The sequence below is a fragment of the Trichomycterus rosablanca genome, chromosome 11 (assembly GCF_030014385.1).
Source record: "Trichomycterus rosablanca isolate fTriRos1 chromosome 11, fTriRos1.hap1, whole genome shotgun sequence".
Lineage (NCBI taxonomy): Eukaryota > Metazoa > Chordata > Actinopteri > Siluriformes > Trichomycteridae > Trichomycterus > Trichomycterus rosablanca.
In genome coordinates, this window is record NC_085998.1 from 2887268 (window position 1) to 2906995 (window position 19728).

Consider the following 19728-nt stretch of genomic DNA (forward strand, 5'->3'; position numbering starts at 1 on the left):
TTCCTCAGAACCGAGAAGAACATGAGCGCCTCAGAACCAAGAGGAACGAGCTTCCTCAGAACCGAGAAGAACATGAGCGCCTCAGAACCGAGAGGAACGAGCTTCCTCAGAACCGAGAAGAACATGAGCGCCTCAGAACCGAGAGGAACGAGCTTCCTCAGAACCGAGAAGAACATGAGCGCCTCAGAACCGAGAGGAACGAGCTTCCTCAGAACCGAGAAGAACATGAGCGCCTCAGAACCAAGAGGAACGAGCTTCCTCAGAACCGAGAAGAACATGAGCGCCTCAGAACCAAGAGGAACGAGCTTCCTCAGAACCGAGAAGAACATGAGCGCCTCAGAACCGAGAGGAACGAGCTTCCTCAGAACCGAGAAGAACATGAGCGCCTCAGAACCAAGAGGAACGAGCTTCCTCAGAACCGAGAGGAGCGTGCTCCTCAGAACCGAGAGGAGCGTGCTCCTCAGAACCGAGAGGAGCGTGCTCCTCAGAACCGAGAGGAGCGTGCTCCTCAGAACCGAGAGGAACGTGCTCCTCAGAACCGAGAGGAACGTGCTCCTCAGAACTTCCTGATCATTGGTCCTCTTCGTTTAAACATGGCTGAATTCTACACATACTGAGATAATAGAACTAAAAATAGAAATACAGACGGGGGGGGGGGGGGGGAAGGGGGGAGGAAGAAGCTTCGAGCTATAAAATAACACAAACACGACGAGAAGCCGAGCCCAGATTTCGGGAGGAGGGCGAATTTCCAGTTGGGTCCCTGGTTCGGTGGTCCACGCCGAGCACCACGCCGCACTCGCTCGGAGCCTGGCACGGCGCTCTGCTGCAGAGATGGAGAGGGTACGAGAGAGAGAGAGAGAGAGAGAGAATCCACTACAGATCCTTCTGTACACGCCTCCGCCGCACTGAGAGAGAGAGAGAGAGAGAGAGAGAGAGAGAGAGAGAGAGAGAGAGAGAGAGAGATCAGTCAACATTAATACTGGAGATCAAAAGTATTTGGACACTTGATGGTATTAACACAGAGTGACTCTACAGGTCTGTGTGAAACCATAGTGAGGATCCTAATCAGATTATTTAGACGCTCTACTTATACAGAGATACGCCGATTACGTCACCACAGTTTCAGCGTACTAAGCTAACACAGTTAGCCTCAGGCGGCACAACCCGCTAGCACGCCGGCTAACGTCTCCCTCCGTGTACCGAAAACGCTCAAACCGACCCTGACGCCCCGATTTACAAATAAAATACTCGTATAATCACACCTTTATACAGATTAAACAGCAATCAGAATTTATTTACATTATAATTTGAAAGGAACTCTGTTGGTTGCACCGCTTTGATTCGTCCGCCACGTTTGTCGTTTTCTGTGAGAAAAGTCGTGCCGCACTGAATGCTGGGATCGCCCTCAGCGCCGGACGCTCCCTCGTCATTCAGTCGGATCGTCACTCAGAATTAATGGGTTTTACGTCGTCCTACACTCCCGAGAAGAGGGCGTGTCTAAATTCTTAGCTCCCTTAAAATGCTCCTACTGGGGCGCCTTAATTCCGAGCGATGATCTGACTGAATAATGACGAGGGAGCGTCCGACGCCCAGGTGGCGCAGAGGGATATTCCGCTAGCACACCATCGCCGAGATTCTGAACTCCTCAGGTGTTGCCACCGGTCGGCTGGGCGCCATCTAGCGGGCATAATCGGCAGTGCCTGCAGCAGATACTAATTGGCCACCGTATCTGCAGGGTGGGGGCCGGACTATTTGTGGGTGGGTGGGTCTTCATACGCTGTGTAAGGACCCTGATAGGCAGAATGCAGGGGCGAGAAGAGGACGTGCTCTCCTCGGATGCAATCTGGTATCTCTCTGCAGCGGAAGACAAAATTGAGTCGCTAAATCGGGAGGGAAATGTGGGGAAAACGCTTCTTTTTTTTTTATTCTCACAAAAAACTACAAACGTGGCGGACGAATGAAATGCGAAGCAACCAACTGAGTTCTTTTCAATTGTAAATTAATTCTTACTGATTTTTTTCCCCTCCCAATCTAGTCGTATCCAATTACTCGATTGCGTTACGCTTCCTCTCTACTGACACCGATCTCCACTCCTGACTGAGGAGAGCGAGCCCGACACACGCCCCCTCCGACACGTGCGCAGCTTTTCACCTGCACGAGGCGAGTTCATACGCGGATCAGCCTCGCGTACGGAGAGCCACACCCTGATCAACGCATCATTCCTCGACTCTGTGCAGGCGCCATCAACCAGCCAGCAGAGGTCGTATATGCATCAGTTATGTACGATTATACAACAGTTAGTTCCGACCTTACATTCTGATTGGTTGAGAAGCGTTCTAACCTTTTCACACCACAACTGTATCACTCCGCTGACGCGTTGCCATTAACGGCACTGCACATCCTACAGAGCAGCCTTTTTTTTTCTAACTGCACAATGAACGGAAGTGTGCAGATTAACATTTACAAATAACGCAATAACTCTAACAAATAACTAAATTCTATCTTTTAATTCTTTATTAATTAATCCTTTTCCTTTCATCTTCGCTTGTTCATATTCGCTTATTATTTTTATTCCATACTAGCGTTACTTTTTAGTGTTAAACTTTATGCCTTTTTTAGCCTGCTGTGTTAAGGCAGGTTAGGGAATGTTTACAGGTGCATAGCAGCAACTCATTCGTTGTGGAACTACTTTTTGGGCGGAAGGTGTTGTCAATATTAAAACATATTCAATATGAAATTCAGGGCTTCTTTAAATCATTTTCTTTCTTTATTTTGTAAAAACTGTTGTAGAAAAGCAATAGAACACGAGAGGGAGTGTGTTATCATCATGACATCATGTTATTCGCGATGTTATTCGCAATAACACACAACATATGCTTTAATATTGACAATACCTTCCGCCAAAAAGTAGTTCCACAACGAATGAGTTGCTGCTATGCAATGGTAAGAATGCAGGTGCAGTTGTAGCCTAGTGGTTAAGGTACTGGACTAGTAATCTAAAGGTTGCCGGTTCAAACCCCACCACTGACTGGTTGCCACTGTTGGGCCCTTGAGCAAGGTCCTTAATCTGTATAAAGGTGTAATTATACGAGTGTCGTTTATTTGTAAATTGGGCGTCAGGGACAGTTTAAGCGTTTTCGGTACAAGGAGGGAGACGTTAGCTGCGGTGACGTAATCGGTGTATAAGTAGAGCGTCTAAATAATCTGCCTTATGGACTCCATGCGTTATTAGAATCCTCTCAACTGAGGCAGCTGATCAGGTCGGTACTGGGGAGCACAGACCCAAAGAGAATCGACGTCTCACACGTATAATCAAAACACTCTCAGGCCTCATTTACAAGCAGAACGGCGGCCTGAAGTATACGGACGCGTGAAGGATCAACTTATTTAATATAAAAGTCATTACTGGGTGTGGTGGGAGCTTTTAAAGTCAGCAGTTAGAAGGGATGTCCACATACTTATGGCAAACCTGTAGGTGATTAAAAACTTGTAAACTTGTTAGCAGACGTGCCTAAAGTGTCAAAAGTGAACACGGCAATCTCACACCAAATAAATAAACAGAAAACCTTAAGACTAGAGACGGGTGTGGTCTTATCGTCCCGCGCACACACACACGCGGGTACTCCAGCTTTATGTAGGGGAAAAAGACGGACGATAGCACAACCACAACTCGCCTAACGGCAGGAGACAGAGGAGGAGATGATGAGAAGATCAGGAACATCATATTACTCATGACAGGAAAGAAATGAAGACAAAAGCGCCCAAACAGACAAACAGAGAGGGAAATGAACAGGAGTCGCATATATTCTATATATGACCAAAAGTATGTGGACGCCTGGCCATGAGCTTGTTGGACATTCCATTCCAAAATCATGGGCATTATTACCATGGGAACACCACCACCACCCAACCACTCGACAGCTTCCACACTGTACTGGGAATTCGTGCCATCATGCTGTTCCAATTCATCCCAAAACTAGGGGCTCTGTGCAGGCTGCTGTTTATGGACCTTCTCAAAACTGCAACCAAGTAGGGCGTCCACATACTTTTGGCTATACTGATTCATTCATGTATAAGTGAAGTACAGATGTGGTTCGCTGGCCGGAGGGTCGGAACCTCCCGGCTCTGGGGAATAAGTGAGATAAATGGTTTCCTGTGTGTGTGTGTGTGTGTGTGTGTGTGTGTGTGTGTGTGTGTGTGTGTGTGTGTGTGTGCGCGTGTTACCGAGGTCGTTGTTTTTGGTTATAGCAGCCGATGCTCGTGCCCGAGGTCCCTGCTGGGTGAAATGGTATCCGAACTTCATTATACTGGTGTTAGCTTCCAGCATCTTGGCAATCTCCATTTCCACTGAGGTGCCCAGCTGCTGCCTCTGGAGAACAAACGAACGAACGCACGCGCACACACACACACACACACACACACACACACACACACACGAACACACACACAATCACTGTTAGTATCACCATCATCACTGTCACTTTTTTATTTACACTCGCAGCATTAACCGAACACTTACCCAGAGACACTTGCAACAGTGATTAATGCAATCTAAACAACTGAGGATTAGGGGCCTTGCTCAGGGGCCCAACAGTAGAAACTTGGCATTGGACTCATCTCCATTATTATCATCATTATTACTATTATCATAATAATCATGTTTACCACCACCATCATAATCACTGTCACCACAATCTCAATCCTCACCATCACTCTCATCATCACTATTATTTCTATCATGATCACTATAACTGTCATCACCACTATTGTAATAATCACTATTACTATTATAATCACCATCATAATCCTCATTATCACTAATACTTCTATCACAATCATCACTACTACTATAATCACTATTACTATTATAATCACAATCATCACTATTATTTCAATCATGATCATCACTATTACTATCCTCATCACTATTATAATCCTCACCATCATCACTATTACTATCATCACTATTATTTATCATCACTATTACTGTCATCACTATTATATTTATCATCGTCACTATTATTTTTATCATCACTATTACTATCATGACTATTACTACATCACTATTTTTATCATTATCACTATTACTATCAGCACTATTATTTTTATCATCATCACTATTACTATCATCACTATCACCATCATCACTATTACTATTATCACTATTTGTATCATCACTATTACTATTATCACTATCACCATCATCACTATTACTATCATCACTATTACTATCATCACTATCACCATCATCACTATTACTATCATCACTATTTTTATTATTATCACTATTACTGTCGTCACTATTACTATTATAATCCTCATCATTACTATCACCACTATTGTGATAATCACTATTATAACCACCATCATAATTCATCACTGTTACTATTATCATCACTGTTACTATTATCATCACTGTTACTATTATCATTACTGTTACTATCATCACTATTGTAATAATCACTGTTTCTATTATAATCACCATCATAATCCTCATCATCACTACTACTATCACTTGTTATAACACTTAGCATCATCAATATTCTGATCATCATCACTATCTCAGTCCTCCCCACTACTCTCACCATCATTAATGTCACCATCACCATCATCACGATGGCGTGTCAGACCCGTCCACAGTCCGTACCTGGTTGTCGATTTTGATCTCGGAGAGCGAGTCGTTGTCCCGCAGCGCCTCCACCAGAGCCTGAACTCCGGCACCGGTGATAAAATTCGTCTCCAGATTCAAACTCTTCAGGGATTTATTCTCTCTCAGCATGTCTGCAAACGCCTACATCACACACACACACACACATTGTTCATTATATTATTGTTATTATATTAATTTTGATATTATAGACAGGAATTTTAGGAACGTCTCTGCTTTCGTGTTGTTGAACAGTTCCCTCGTGCTCTTTAGGTCTGTTGTCTGGAGGGAGACTAAAGGAAAAATATCCTCCGACTCTAAACACACACTTGAAGTGAAGAGTCTCTCGGTGTATTTTAGGAATGACTCCTCGAACGCTGTTTGTTAGCTGTAGGGAAAACTGGAACGTGTTCACAGAGAAGACAGACCGTGTACGTAATCCAACCCTCATCATCCCGCACTGATCAAAGTGTTTCACAAATAAACATACGAGTGCTATAATTATTTTTAAAAGTGCACAGAGTGAGAGTTCCTCCTCAGAGCTCTGCTACACCACCACGTCTCAGCCCATCGGCTTTTAATTCCTGTTTGTGTATCTCAGATACAGTCCCAGCTCCTGAGAGTGAAGGGCCTTGCTCAGGGGCCCAACCATAGCCTAACTGCTGAGCTACTGCAGTTCACAGGCCTGCTAGATTAGTGCAAATCCCCTGTAACACTATCTGCAGCTCAAGACTAAAAAAAGGAGAATTGCAATAGGGGAACTGGGAACGATTCGATTGGGAAGAAAAATGGGTGGGTGGAAGGTGGGGTGCTCAAATCCCACACACGTTTACCTGGTTATTTATTCACAGCCATCAAAGTGATTACATGAATAAGAAACCAATTATGTATAGTGATGCCCAACAAGCCAATTCTGCTGTCCACATACTTTTGGCCATTCGTGTACTGCTTTAAATATAGGTTGAGTAAACAGAGGTTTAAGGATAAAAGTGTGTTTGGAGATTCGTACCACTGCGATGGGGTCGTTGCTGCGTGTTGCCGCTAAACTGAACTTCTTCACGTGTGCGTTTCTCTCCATGGCTTTAGCGAAGTCTCTCAGCGTGGGGATCGGAATGTTCTACAAGAGAAGAAAATAAAGGAGGTTCAGAATATTTGTGTGGTGATGAGATTCTTTCACTATATTAATATAATAAACGGTTATTTTAGCCACATAACAAATCATGTACAAGGATGAACTGCTATACTACAAAATTCTGCTCAATTATTGATTCTGCTCAGATGAAGGGACCTCTGTACCTCTGTGAGGTTAGACTGGAAACAAAGCTGCTGAGGTTGTTAAATAAGGTCAACTTAGTACCTTAGGATTGTTGAGGTTGTGAGTTTGGGTCAGTACCTTAATGTTATTGAGGTTGCTAGGTAAGGTCAGTACCTTAATGTTATTGAGGTTGTGAGGTAAAGTCAGTACCTTAATGTTATTGAGGTTGCTAGGTAAGGTCAGTACCTTAATGTTATTGAGGTTGCTAAGTAGGGTCAGTACCTTAATGTTATTGAGGTTGTGATGTAAGGTCAGTCAGTACCTTAATGTTATTGAGGTTGTGAGGTAAGGTCAGTACCTTAATGTTATTGAGGTTGTGATGTAAGGTCAGTACCTTAATGTTATTGAGGTTGCTAGGTAAGGTCAGTACCTTAATGGTATTGAGGTTGTAAGGTTGGGTCAGTACCATAATGTTATTGAGGTTGTGAGGTAAGGTCAGTACCTTAATGTTATTGAGGTTGCTAGATAAGGTCAGTACCTTAATGGTATTGAGGTTGTAAGGTTGGGTCAGTACCATAATGTTATTGAGGTTGCTAGATAAGGTCAGTACCTTAATGTTATTGAGGTTGCTAGATAAGGTCAGTACCTTAATGTTATTGAGGTTGTGAGGTAAGGTCAGTCAGTACCTTAATGTTATTGAGGTTGCTAGATAAGGTCAGTACCTTAATGTTATTGAGGTTGTGAGGTTGGGTCAGTACCTTAATGTTATTGAGGTTGTGAGGTAAGGTCAGTACCTTAATGTTATTGAGGTTGTGAGGTAAGGTCAGTACCTTAATGTTATTGAGGTTGCTAGGTAAGGTCAGTACCTTAATGTTATTGAGGTTGTGAGGTAAGGTCAGTACCTTAATGTTATTGAGGTTGCTAGGTAAGGTCAGTACCTTAATGTTATTGAGGTTGTGAGGTAAGGTCAGTACCTTAATGTTATTGAGGTTGTGAGGTAAGGTCAGTACCTTAATGTTATTGAGGTTGCTAGGTAAGGTCAGTACCTTAATGTTATTGAGGTTGTGAAGTTGGGTCAGTACATTAATGTTATTGAGGTTGCTAGGTTGGGTCAGTACCTCAGTGTTATTGAGGTTGCTAAGTAGGGTCAGTACCTTAATGTTATTGAGGTTGTGAGGTTTGGTCAGTACATTAATGTTATTGAGGTTGCTAGGTAAGGTCAGTACCTTAATGTTATTGAGGTTGTGAAGTTGGGTCAGTACATTAATGTTATTGAGGTTGCTAGGTAAGGTCAGTACCATAATGTTATTGAGGTTGCTAGATAAGGTCAGTACCTTAATGTTATTGAGGTTGCTAGATAAGGTCAGTACATTAATGTTTTTGAGGTTGTGAGGTTGGGTCAGTACCTTAATGTTATTGAGGTTGTGATGTAAGGTCAGTACCTTAATGTTATTGAGGTTGCTAGGTTGGGTCAGTACCTCAGTGTTATTGAGGTTGCTAAGTAGGGTCAGTACCTTAATGTTATTGAGGTTGTGAGGTTTGGTCAGTACCTTAATGTTATTGAGGTTGTGAAGTTGGGTCAGTACATTAATGTTATTGAGGTTGCTAGGTAAGGTCAGTACCATAATGTTATTGAGGTTGCTAGATAAGGTCAGTACCTTAATGTTATTGAGGTTGCTAGATAAGGTCAGTACCTTAATGTTATTGAGGTTGTGAAGTTGGGTCAGTACATTAATGTTATTGAGGTTGCTAGGTAAGGTCAGTACCTTAATGTTATTGAGGTTGCTAGATAAGGTCAGTACCTTAATGTTATTGAGGTTGCTAGATAAGGTCAGTACCTTAATGTTATTGAGGTTGCTAGATAAGGTCAGTACCTTAATGTTATTGAGGTTGTGAGGTAAGGTCAGTACCTTAATGTTATTGAGGTTGCTAGATAAGGTCAGTACCTTAATGTTATTGAGGTTGCTAGATAAGGTCAGTACCTTAATGTTATTGAGGTTGTGAAGTTGGGTCAGTACATTAATGTTATTGAGGTTGCTAGGTAAGGTCAGTACCATAATGTTATTGAGGTTGCTAGATAAGGTCAGTACCTTAATGTTATTGAGGTTGCTAGATAAGGTCAGTACCTTAATGTTATTGAGGTTGTGAAGTTGGGTCAGTACATTAATGTTATTGAGGTTGCTAGGTAAGGTCAGTACCTTAATGTTATTGAGGTTGCTAGATAAGGTCAGTACCTTAATGTTATTGAGGTTGCTAGATAAGGTCAGTACCTTAATGTTATTGAGGTTGCTAGATAAGGTCAGTACCTTAATGTTATTGAGGTTGTGAGGTAAGGTCAGTACCTTAATGTTATTGAGGTTGCTAGATAAGGTCAGTACCTTAATGTTATTGAGGTTGCTAGATAAGGTCAGTACCTTAATGTTATTGAGGTTGTGAAGTTGGGTCAGTACATTAATGTTATTGAGGTTGCTAGGTAAGGTCAGTACCATAATGTTATTGAGGTTGCTAGATAAGGTCAGTACCTTAATGTTATTGAGGTTGCTAGATAAGGTCAGTACCTTAATGTTATTGAGGTTGTGAAGTTGGGTCAGTACATTAATGTTATTGAGGTTGCTAGGTAAGGTCAGTACCTTAATGTTATTGAGGTTGCTAGATAAGGTCAGTACCTTAATGTTATTGAGGTTGCTAGATAAGGTCAGTACCTTAATGTTATTGAGGTTGCTAGATAAGGTCAGTACCTTAATGTTATTGAGGTTGCTAGATAAGGTCAGTACCTTAATGTTATTGAGGTTGTGAGGTTGGGTCAGTACATTAATGTTATTGAGGTTGCTAGGTAAGGTCAGTACCATAATGTTATTGAGGTTGCTAGATAAGGTCAGTACCTTAATGGTATTGAGGTTGCTAGATAAGGTCAGTACATTAATGTTTTTGAGGTTGTGAGGTTGGGTCAGTACCTTAATGTTATTGAGGTTGTGATGTAAGGTCAGTACCTTAATGTTATTGAGGTTGCTAGGTAAGGTCAGTACCTTAATGTTATTGAGGTTGTGATGTAAGGTCAGTACCTTAATGTTATTGAGGTTGCTAGGTAAGGTCAGTACCTTAATGTTATTGAGGTTGTGATGTAAGGTCAGTACCTTAATGTTATTGAGGTTGCTAGATAAGGTCAGTACCTTAATGTTATTGAGGTTGCTAGATAAGGTCAGTACCTTAATGTTATTGAGGTTGTGAGGTAAGGTCAGTCAGTACCTTAATGTTATTGAGGTTGCTAGATAAGGTCAGTACCTTAATGTTATTGAGGTTGTGAGGTTGGGTCAGTACCTTAATGTTATTGAGGTTGCTAGGTAAGGTCAGTACCTTAATGTTATTGAGGTTGTGAGGTAAGGTCAGTACCTTAATGTTATTGAGGTTGCTAGATAAGGTCAGTACCTTAATGTTATTGAGGTTGCTAGATAAGGTCAGTACCTTAATGTTATTGAGGTTGCTAGATAAGGTCAGTACCTTAATGTTATTGAGGTTGTGAGGTAAGGTCAGTACCTTAATGTTATTGAGGTTGCTAGATAAGGTCAGTACCTTAATGTTATTGAGGTTGCTAGATAAGGTCAGTACCTTAATGTTATTGAGGTTGCTAGATAAGGTCAGTACCTTAATGTTATTGAGGTTGCTAGATAAGGTCAGTACCTTAATGTTATTGAGGTTGCTAGATAAGGTCAGTACCTTAATGTTATTGAGGTTGCTAGATAAGGTCAGTACCTTAATGTTATTGAGGTTGTGAGGTTGGGTCAGTACCTTAATGTTATTGAGGTTGTGAGGTAAGGTCAGTACCTTAATGTTTTTGAGGTTGTGAGGTTGGGTCAGTACCTTAATGTTATTGAGGTTGTGAGGTAAGGTCAGTACCTTAATGTTTTTGAGGTCGTGAGGTAAGGTCAGTACCTTAATGTTTTTGAGGTTGTGAGGTTGGGTCAGTACCTTAATGTTATTGAGGTTGTGAGGTAAGGTCAGTACCTTAATGTTTTTGAGGTTGTGAGGTTGGGTCAGTACCTTAATGTTATTGAGGTTGACCTCGGTCAGCGTGGGGTCGTTAGATTTTATCCTCTGCAGTGTATCGTCGACGTTAGTCGGGTTTGGCGGCTCGTCGAACACGGGCTTCACCGGTTCTCCTTTAATAACATCTGAACAAGGAGGAGCAGAACGTTAAAGCTTCAGATCGGATCATAACATGCTCATAACATCTACAAGCTCACTCACACACACTCACGCGCACACACACTCTCTCACACACACTCGCACACACACACAGTAAGTGAATGTGACTAAATCAGAAGAAAGAAGCTAAGTAAATCTGGTACTGTTGTATCCGTCCTTGCTGGCGGTCCCGTCGTAGCTCCGTGTGCTCGTCACCAGCGTGTTCACTCCGAGAATCGCTGCAGAAACCAGAACACACACCGTTACATTAGCTTCTGAAATTCATTACTGCTGTTTGTGCATAAGAAAAACAGGAGTCTACAAGGGCCTCACTCAGGGGCCCAACTGCTGATTTCCAAGTAGTTTGTGGTATTAATAGAAGTCAAACACTTTCAATGCGTTTCTGAGGAGCTCGACACCACAGTGTTCCGGCTCTCGGGTTTAAACCTTAGCAGTGCTACCGACCCGGCCGAGCGTCCCACAGCCACAACTGCACATGTCTCAGCAGAGGAAGATCTAATGGGGTTTCTTTTTTTGTCTGTATTCGCTCCCATCACCACCCCCACGCTGGCCTGGGAGACCTGAGACTATCACCTTCTCCCTTAGATGGGAGAGACATGCTAAACTCTTAAAATCAGACATCAGCTGAGATTCGAATGATCAGAGAACCGAGTCGAGAGGACGCGTGATAGTCTCAGCTCTCCTCAACCAGCATGGGTGGAAGAAGTAGCAAGTATGAATGACGGTGACGATGACCGCTTCATAAACGGACCTCAGCCACTCGCAGGCAAATGCTTAGACACGTCCAGCTGCGCCTGTCGGACGCTCGGCCGGGTCGGTAGCACGAGATTCAGAGCTGGAACACTTTGTAGCGACGAGCTAGCACCGCCCGAGCTCCTCAGAAACACATTGAAAGAGTTTAACTTCTTTTAATACCACAGACTACCTGGAACTGAGCAGTTGGGCCCCTGAGCGAGGCCCTTAACTCTCACTTGCTGGGACTTTTTTTTATTTCTTACATCATAAAATAGCAATAACTATACCTCTTAAATAGATGTGAAAGCATATTAGCACAGATAAACTCACATCGCCACGCAGCACCGACACCTTAAAACAATATTATTATTATCGGCTAATTCTCACCCGCCAGGTCACACAGCTCCGTGTCGGTAGCAGTAGACAGAGCCTCTTCCAGTTCGGGGTCGAGGGTGGTCACTTCCTCCTTCCGTGTCTCCATGGGCTTCTGTTTAGGCACCCAGGCTTTTCCTACAGGAGCAGAAAAGGAAAAATCATAATTCCTTACTCTCATATTTATAAGAATTATTTATTTGCTGGATGTCTGGATCTCTCAGTAGGGCAGAACACTCACAAACCCAAAAGTACGTAAACACAAACACACAAATTCAAGCATACTGGCGTTTTAAAATGCGTCAAGATGCAGCTGTTTCTCTGTCTTTCATGAACAAAGATTGAGGGTGTTTTTCCCCGGTCTGTCATTGCAGAGCCGTCTGATGAACCTCTCTATACCACACTATAGTCAGAGCTGGTTCAGTATTACAAACATTGCTCTATTTTTACTCAGACAACAAAAATCGTCAGGCGTAGACTTTTTAAACACCGTGTCCACTCACTGTCCACTCTATTAGACACTCCTACCTAGTTGGTCCACCTTGTAGATGTAGAAGAGCAGGTATTATTTAGGTGGTGGATGATTCTCAGCACTGCAGTGACACTGACATGGTGGTGGTGTGTTAGTGTGTGTTGTGCTGGTATGAGTGGATCAGACACAGCAGCGCTGCTGGAGTTTTTAAACACCGTGTCCACTCACTGTCCACTCTATTAGACACTCCTACCTAGTCGGTCCACCTTGTAGATGTAAAGTCAGAGACGATCGCTCATCTATTGCTGCTGTTTGAGTCGGTCATCTTCTAGACCTTCATCAGTGGTCACAGGACACTGCCCACGGGGCGCTGTTGGCTGGATATTTTTGGTTGGTGGACTATTCTCAGTCCAGCAGTGACGGTGAGGTGTTTAAAACCTCCAGCAGCGCTGCTGTGTCTGATCCACTCATACCAGCACAACACACACTAACACACCACCACCATGTCAGTGTCACTGCAGTGCTGAGAATCATCCACCATCTAAATAATACCTGCTCTGTGGTGGTCCTGTGGGGGTCCTGACCATTGAAGAACAGCAGGAAAGGAGCTAACAAAGCATGCAGAGAAACAGATGGACTACAGTCAGTAATTGTAGAACCACAAAGTGCTTCTATATGGTAAGTGGAGCTGATAAAATGGACAGTGAGTGTAGAAACAAGGAGGTGGTTTTAATGTTATGGCTGATCGGTGTATACTGTCTGAGGGAGGGAGGGTCGGGTGGGGTCTCCCTCCACTGCCAGCTTAGCATGGCTTTCTGTATGGGAACCCAACACTGACAGGTGATAAGAAGCGGCAGCAGATTGGACCGTGTGGTGCAAGCAGCAATGGATTCACTGGGAACCGGAAATGACTAAACTGGGTTAATTAAATGTTAAATAAAAGAAAAATAAAACTGTGCGTTTTTAATCACAACACAGAGCGCTGAACAATTCCCCGCTGTTCCAGAGCCTGGCACGCCGCCACGTTGATCCACAGTGGGCGTTCTCAGGCCACGGCTCTTGTACAGGCTGGACCTTGGCTGACCTTGCCCGATCGCCCCCGTGGACGCTTCCTGTTCCAGTTCTGTCCCCTGCGGGGGGACACAGACGAGCTTTTCTGTTCAGCTGATGTGAAAATTTCCCAGCAGAAACGGAATCATGGGTCGGGAACCGGAACTCTGTTCCAATCTGTTCCTAAATGCGATGGCCCTGTATGATCGTAAACAATAATACCTATCTGCAAGGACATGCGGACGTATCTGCCAGGACCTGCCTACGTTACTACGTCACAAATCAGCACCACAGCGCGCTCGAGCTATAGGGACGCCACGTGTCCCGATTGTTCCAGGATTGTCCTTATTTTTATGACTCAATCCCGGAAAGTGTATTCTCTCTCCCGGGACACTAAACGTCCCGGCGTTCAGTGATCTAGAGTTTCTGTTACATCCTGTTCTTACTCAGCTGCCCGAGGGTCCCTGTAAAGTAGAGTTAACCAATTACTAACTGCGCCGTATCTATTATCGGCTCGAAGACGAGACTCCGGGTCTGTCATCCTACACTCCCGAGAAGAGGGCGTGTCTAAATTCTTAGAGTGATGATCTGACCGAATGACGAGGGAGCGCCCGACGCCTCCTCATAGGGCTGAAGATCAATCCCAGCGTTCAGTGCGGCACGACTTTTCTCGCAGAAAACGACAAACCTGGAGGACGAATCCATGTGGAGCAACCAACAGAGTTCCTTTGAAATGTAAATAAATTCCGATTGATGTTTAATCTGTATAAAGGTGCACGAGCGTCGTTTATTTGCAAATCGGGGCGTCAGGAACAGTTTAAGCGTTTTCGGTACACGGGGGGGGGGACGACGACGTTAGCTGGCGTGCTAGCGGGTTTGAACATCCTGAGGCTAACTGTGTTAGCTTAGTAAGCTAAAACTGATCAGCTGTCCGATGGTCCTTGTAAAGTACAGTTAACCAATAACCAACTGCGCCAACAGCCTTCCGACCGCTCCCCAACTGATCTTCAACTTCTGCCCACCTGCTCCATAACTGCCTCCTAACTGAGCTTCAACTTCTTTCTAACCGCTACCCTACTGATCTTCAATTACTCCTAGCGTTTCCCCAATTGATCTTCAACTGATCTTCAATTTTCTCTCTACTGTTCTCCAACTAAGCTTCAACTTCTCCCCGGCTGTTCCTCAACTGATCTTCAACTTCTCCCAACTGAACTTTAACTTCATTCCAACCGCTCCCCAACGATATTCAACTTCCTTCTAACCACTCCCCAACTGTTCCCCACTGATATTCAACTTCCTTCTAACCACTCCCCAACTGTTCCCCAACGATATTCAACTTCCTTCTAACCACTCCCCAACTGTTCCCCACTGATATTCAACTTCCTTCTAACCACTCCCCAACTGTTCCCCACTGATATTCAACTTCCTTCTAACCACTCCCCAACTGTTCCCCACTGATATTCAACTTCCTTCTAACCGCTCCCCAACTGTTCCCCACTGATATTCAACTTCCTTCTAACCGCTCCCCAACTGTTCCCCACTGATATTCAACTTCCTTCTAACCACTCCCCAACTGTTCCCCACTGATATTCAACTTCCTTCTAACCGCTCCCCAACTGTTCCCCACTGATATTCAACTTCCTTCTAACCACTCCCCAACTGTTCCCCACTGATATTCAACTTCCTTCTAACTGCTCCCCAACTGTTCCCCACTGATATTCAACTTCCTTCTAACCGCTCCCCAACTGTTCCCCACTGATATTCAACTTCCTTCTAACCGCTCCCCAACTGTTCCCCACTGATATTCAACTTCCTTCTAACCGCTCCCCAACTGTTCCCCACTGATATTCAACTTCCTTCTAACCGCTCCCCAACTGTTCCCCACTGATATTCAACTTCCTTCTAACCACTCCCCAACTGTTCCCCACTGATATTCAACTTCCTTCTAACCACTCCCCAACTGTTCCCCACTGATATTCAACTTCCTTCTAACCACTCCCCAACTGTTCCCCACTGATATTCAACTTCCTTCTAACCGCTCCCCAACTGTTCCCCACTGATATTCAACTTCCTTCTAACCGCTCCCCAACTGTTCCCCACTGATATTCAACTTCCTTCTAACCACTCCCCAACTGTTCCCCACTGATATTCAACTTCCTTCTAACCACTCCCCAACTGTTCCCCACTGATATTCAACTTCCTTCTAACCACTCCCCAACTGTTCCCCACTGATATTCAACTTCCTTCTAACCGCTCCCCAACTGTTCCCCACTGATATTCAACTTCCTTCTAACCGCTCCCCAACTGTTCCCCACTGATATTCAACTTCCTTCTAACCGCTCCCCAACTGTTCCCCACTGATATTCAACTTCCTTCTAACCGCTCCCCAACTGTTCCCCACTGATATTCAACTTCCTTCTAACCGCTCCCCAACTGTTCCCCACTGATATTGAACTTCCTTCTAACCGCTCCCCAACTGTTCCCCACTGATATTCAACTTCCTTCTAACCGCTCCCCAACTGTTCCCCACTGATATTCAACTTCCTTCTAACCGCTCCCCAACTGTTCCCCACTGATATTCAACTTCCTTCTAACCGCTCCCCAACTGTTCCCCACTGATATTCAACTTCCTTCTAACCGCTCCCCAACTGTTCCCCACTGATATTCAACTTCCTTCTAACCGCTCCCCAACTGTTCCCCACTGATATTCAACTTCCTTCTAACCGCTCCCCAACTGTTCGCCACTGATATTCAACTTCCTTCTAACTGCTCCCCAATTGCTCTTCAACTGATCCTCGACTGCTCCACAAATGCTCCCCAACTGATCTTCAACTGCCTTCTGATCTTTAACTTTTTTTCAACTACCCCTCTATCGCTCTGAGCTTCAGCTGCTCCCCAACTGATCCTCGGCTTATCCTCAACCTCCTTCCAATTGCTCCCAAACTGCTCAAATGCTCCACAACTGATCATCAATTTTCTTTCAACCGCTTCCAATAAGGCTTCGGCTGTTCCCCAACTGATCCCCAGCTTATCCCCAACTGCCTCCAAACTGAGCTTCAGCTTCATTTCAACAGACCCCCAACCGATCTTCAACTTCTAAATTCTAAGCCCCCTAAAAATGCTCCCACTGAGGCGGCTTAATTCTGAGTGATGATCTGACCGAATGACGAGGGAGCGTCCGACGCCTCCTCAGCGCTGAGGGCGATCCCAGCATTCAGTGCGGCACGACTTTCCTCACAAAGAACTACAAACGTGGCGGACGAATATAATGTGGGGGGGGGGGTTAAAACCGTGGTGACGTAATCAGTGTATCTCTGTCTAAGTAGAGCGTCTAAATAATCTGATTATGACTCCATGTGTTATTAGAATCCTCTCTACTGAGGAGCTGATCCGGTAGCAGGGCGGGTCACCAGGTTTTCAAAAAAATCTAAATTGTGTATAAATGACCCCACAGACCAAGGGACACTTGAAAGTATGTTTTGATGCGTCCAGTTCCATGTATGACAGCGTCCCGGTTTTTTGTCAGACTTACCGAGGTAGCTGTGCACGCTATTCAATTTGCATCACTGATCAAGTCAGACGATAACTGCATTGTGCCCAGGGGCCTTCCCTAAACTGTTGTTGAAGCTTAATACAGTAAATCTTTAGCCATCTTAACAACGAGTGTGGCTAAAACACCTGAACTCGATAATTCCAAGGGGCGTCCACATACTTCTGTCCCGGTGGAACTCCCTCCCTGCAGGAAGACGTTCTGAACCGAGCTGCTGACTGGAACGCTGGCGTCAGGGACCCCCCCCCCTTCCCCGGGACTCCCCCCTCCCCTCCCCTCTATTTAGATATCAGTGCGTGGGAACGCCGTCATTAACATTAAAAACCTGCAGCCACTATAAATATCCCATCACCCAGTCAGCCACGGTGCTATCCCACATTCCCTCAGTCCTGTTGCGGCGTCACTATGGAGACAGATCTGGGGTGGGTATGGACGGTGAGATCTGAGGCGTTTGTGCAGAAAATCTTGGCAGGAGTTCCGATCCGTCCCGTTCTCTTCCTCTCTTTCAGTTCAGTCCCGGAGGAATTTCAGCTTCACTTCCTGCCTCTCACTGAGCCGCCCGGAGCACGTAAACCCACAAGTGAGATCTGTTCAACCTCTTCAACTGCTCCAAATGATCCTCAACTGCTCCTCAACTTCTCCATAACTGACCTTCAACTGCTCCTCAACTTCTACTCAACTGCTCTCCAAATGATCCCCTACTGACCTTCAACTGCTCCAAATGATCCTCAACTGCTCCTCAACTTCTCCATAACTGCTCCATAACTGACCTTCAACTGCTCCTCAACTTCTACTCAACTGCTCTCCAAATGATCCCCTACTGACCTTCAACTGCTACTTAACTGCTCCTCAACTGCTCTCCAAATGATCCCCTACTGACCTTCAACTGCTCCTCAACTTCTACTCAACTGCTCTCCAAATGATCCCCTACTGACCTTCAACTGCTCCAAATGATCCTCAACTGCTCCTTAACTTCTCCATAACTGCTCCATAACTGACCTTCAACTGCTCCATAACTGCTACTCAACTGCTCCTCAACTTCTACTCAACTGCTCTCCAAATGATCCCCTACTGACCTTCAACTGCTCCTCAACTGCTCCACAACTGATCCTCAACTGCTCTACAACTGCTCTCCAAATGATCCCCTACTGACCTTCAACTGCTACTTAACTGCTCCTCAACTGCTCTCCAAATGATCCCCTACTGACCTTCAACTGCTCCTCAACTTCTACTCAACTGCTCTCCAAATGATCCCCTACTGACCTTCAACTGCTCCAAATGATCCTCAACTGCTCCTTAACTTCTCCATAACTGCTCCATAACTGACCTTCAACTGCTCCATAACTTCTACTCAACTGCTCCTCAACTTCTACTCAACTGCTCTCCAAATGATCCCCTACTGACCTTCAACTGCTCCACAACTGATCCTCAACTGCTCTACAACTGCTCTCCAAATGATTCCCCAACTGACCTTCAACTCCTCCTCAACTGCTCCCCAACTGACCTTCAACTGCTCCTCAACTGCTCCCCAACTGACCTTCAACTGCTCCACAACTGACCTTCAACTGCTCCACAACTGACCTTCAACTGCTCCTCAACTGACCTTCAACTGCTCCACAACTGACCTTCAACTGCTCCTCAACTGCTCCACAACTGACCTTCAACTGCTCCTCAACTTTTGCCCAACTGTTCTTCAATTGAATTATAACTTCCTTTCAACTGTTCCTCAATTACTCTGAAATTGATCTTCAACTTCCTTCCAACTGTTCCAAAACTGCTCTTCAACTGTTTCTCAACTGAATTAACTGTTCATTCAACTGCTCCCCAAACGATCCCCAGCTGATCCTCTATAAACTCAAAAACGTTGTTCTCACAGACTTCTCGTCTTACACACACACACACACACACACACACACACACACACACACACACACACACACACCACTGCTGACTACACAAAGTGTAGTCAAGTACTGACTGTGTTCTGTGAGGGTTTATTCTCCTTTTCGTTGGTTATCACTTTTCTGTCCGGCTGCCGTCTGGGTCGTTTCACTGCAGGTTAATAAATCATCCATTAGGAGAACAAACTGTTTCCTTTTACACCATAAAAACCCTTTAAATCAGAGACCAGGACCAGCCGGATCCACCAGAGTCCAGCTCTTATAACAAAGCCAGGTTCAGTCCATCACTGATAAATATCCTGTCCCATTTAATACGACACACTGCTCAATATCACAGCGTACAATCACAATCTGTTAACACTTGGCATGGCGGAGTGGTGTATAAATAATAATAAAAAACATTTAAAAGCCGAAGGAACGCTCTGAGCCGATCACGGCTGGTAAAAGAAACCACCACTTTCAGCTGCTCCTGTATTCAGTGGTCGCCAGTACAGATCAGTTTAGGGAAGGCCCTTTACTGTGCCAGCATGTCCCTGTCGTGCA

The 19728-nt window shown here is 44.6% G+C and overlaps 1 protein-coding gene across 1 annotated transcript in view; it reads right to left on the reverse strand.

Moving 5' to 3' along the window:
* Nucleotides 1-334: 334 nt before the first annotated feature.
* Nucleotides 335-19728, reverse strand: part of tmod2 (tropomodulin 2) — a 31715-nt gene continuing 12321 nt past the window's right edge. The window contains exons 4-10 of the mRNA XM_063004403.1: nt 12228-12350; nt 11249-11323; nt 10941-11071; nt 6657-6764; nt 5648-5791; nt 4225-4369; nt 335-905 (exon numbers count right to left, since the gene is read on the reverse strand). Coding sequence (XP_062860473.1) covers nt 874-905; nt 4225-4369; nt 5648-5791; nt 6657-6764; nt 10941-11071; nt 11249-11323; nt 12228-12350 — 758 coding nt within the window. The 3' untranslated portion in view covers nt 335-873. The remainder of the gene's footprint in view (nt 906-4224; nt 4370-5647; nt 5792-6656; nt 6765-10940; nt 11072-11248; nt 11324-12227; nt 12351-19728) is intronic.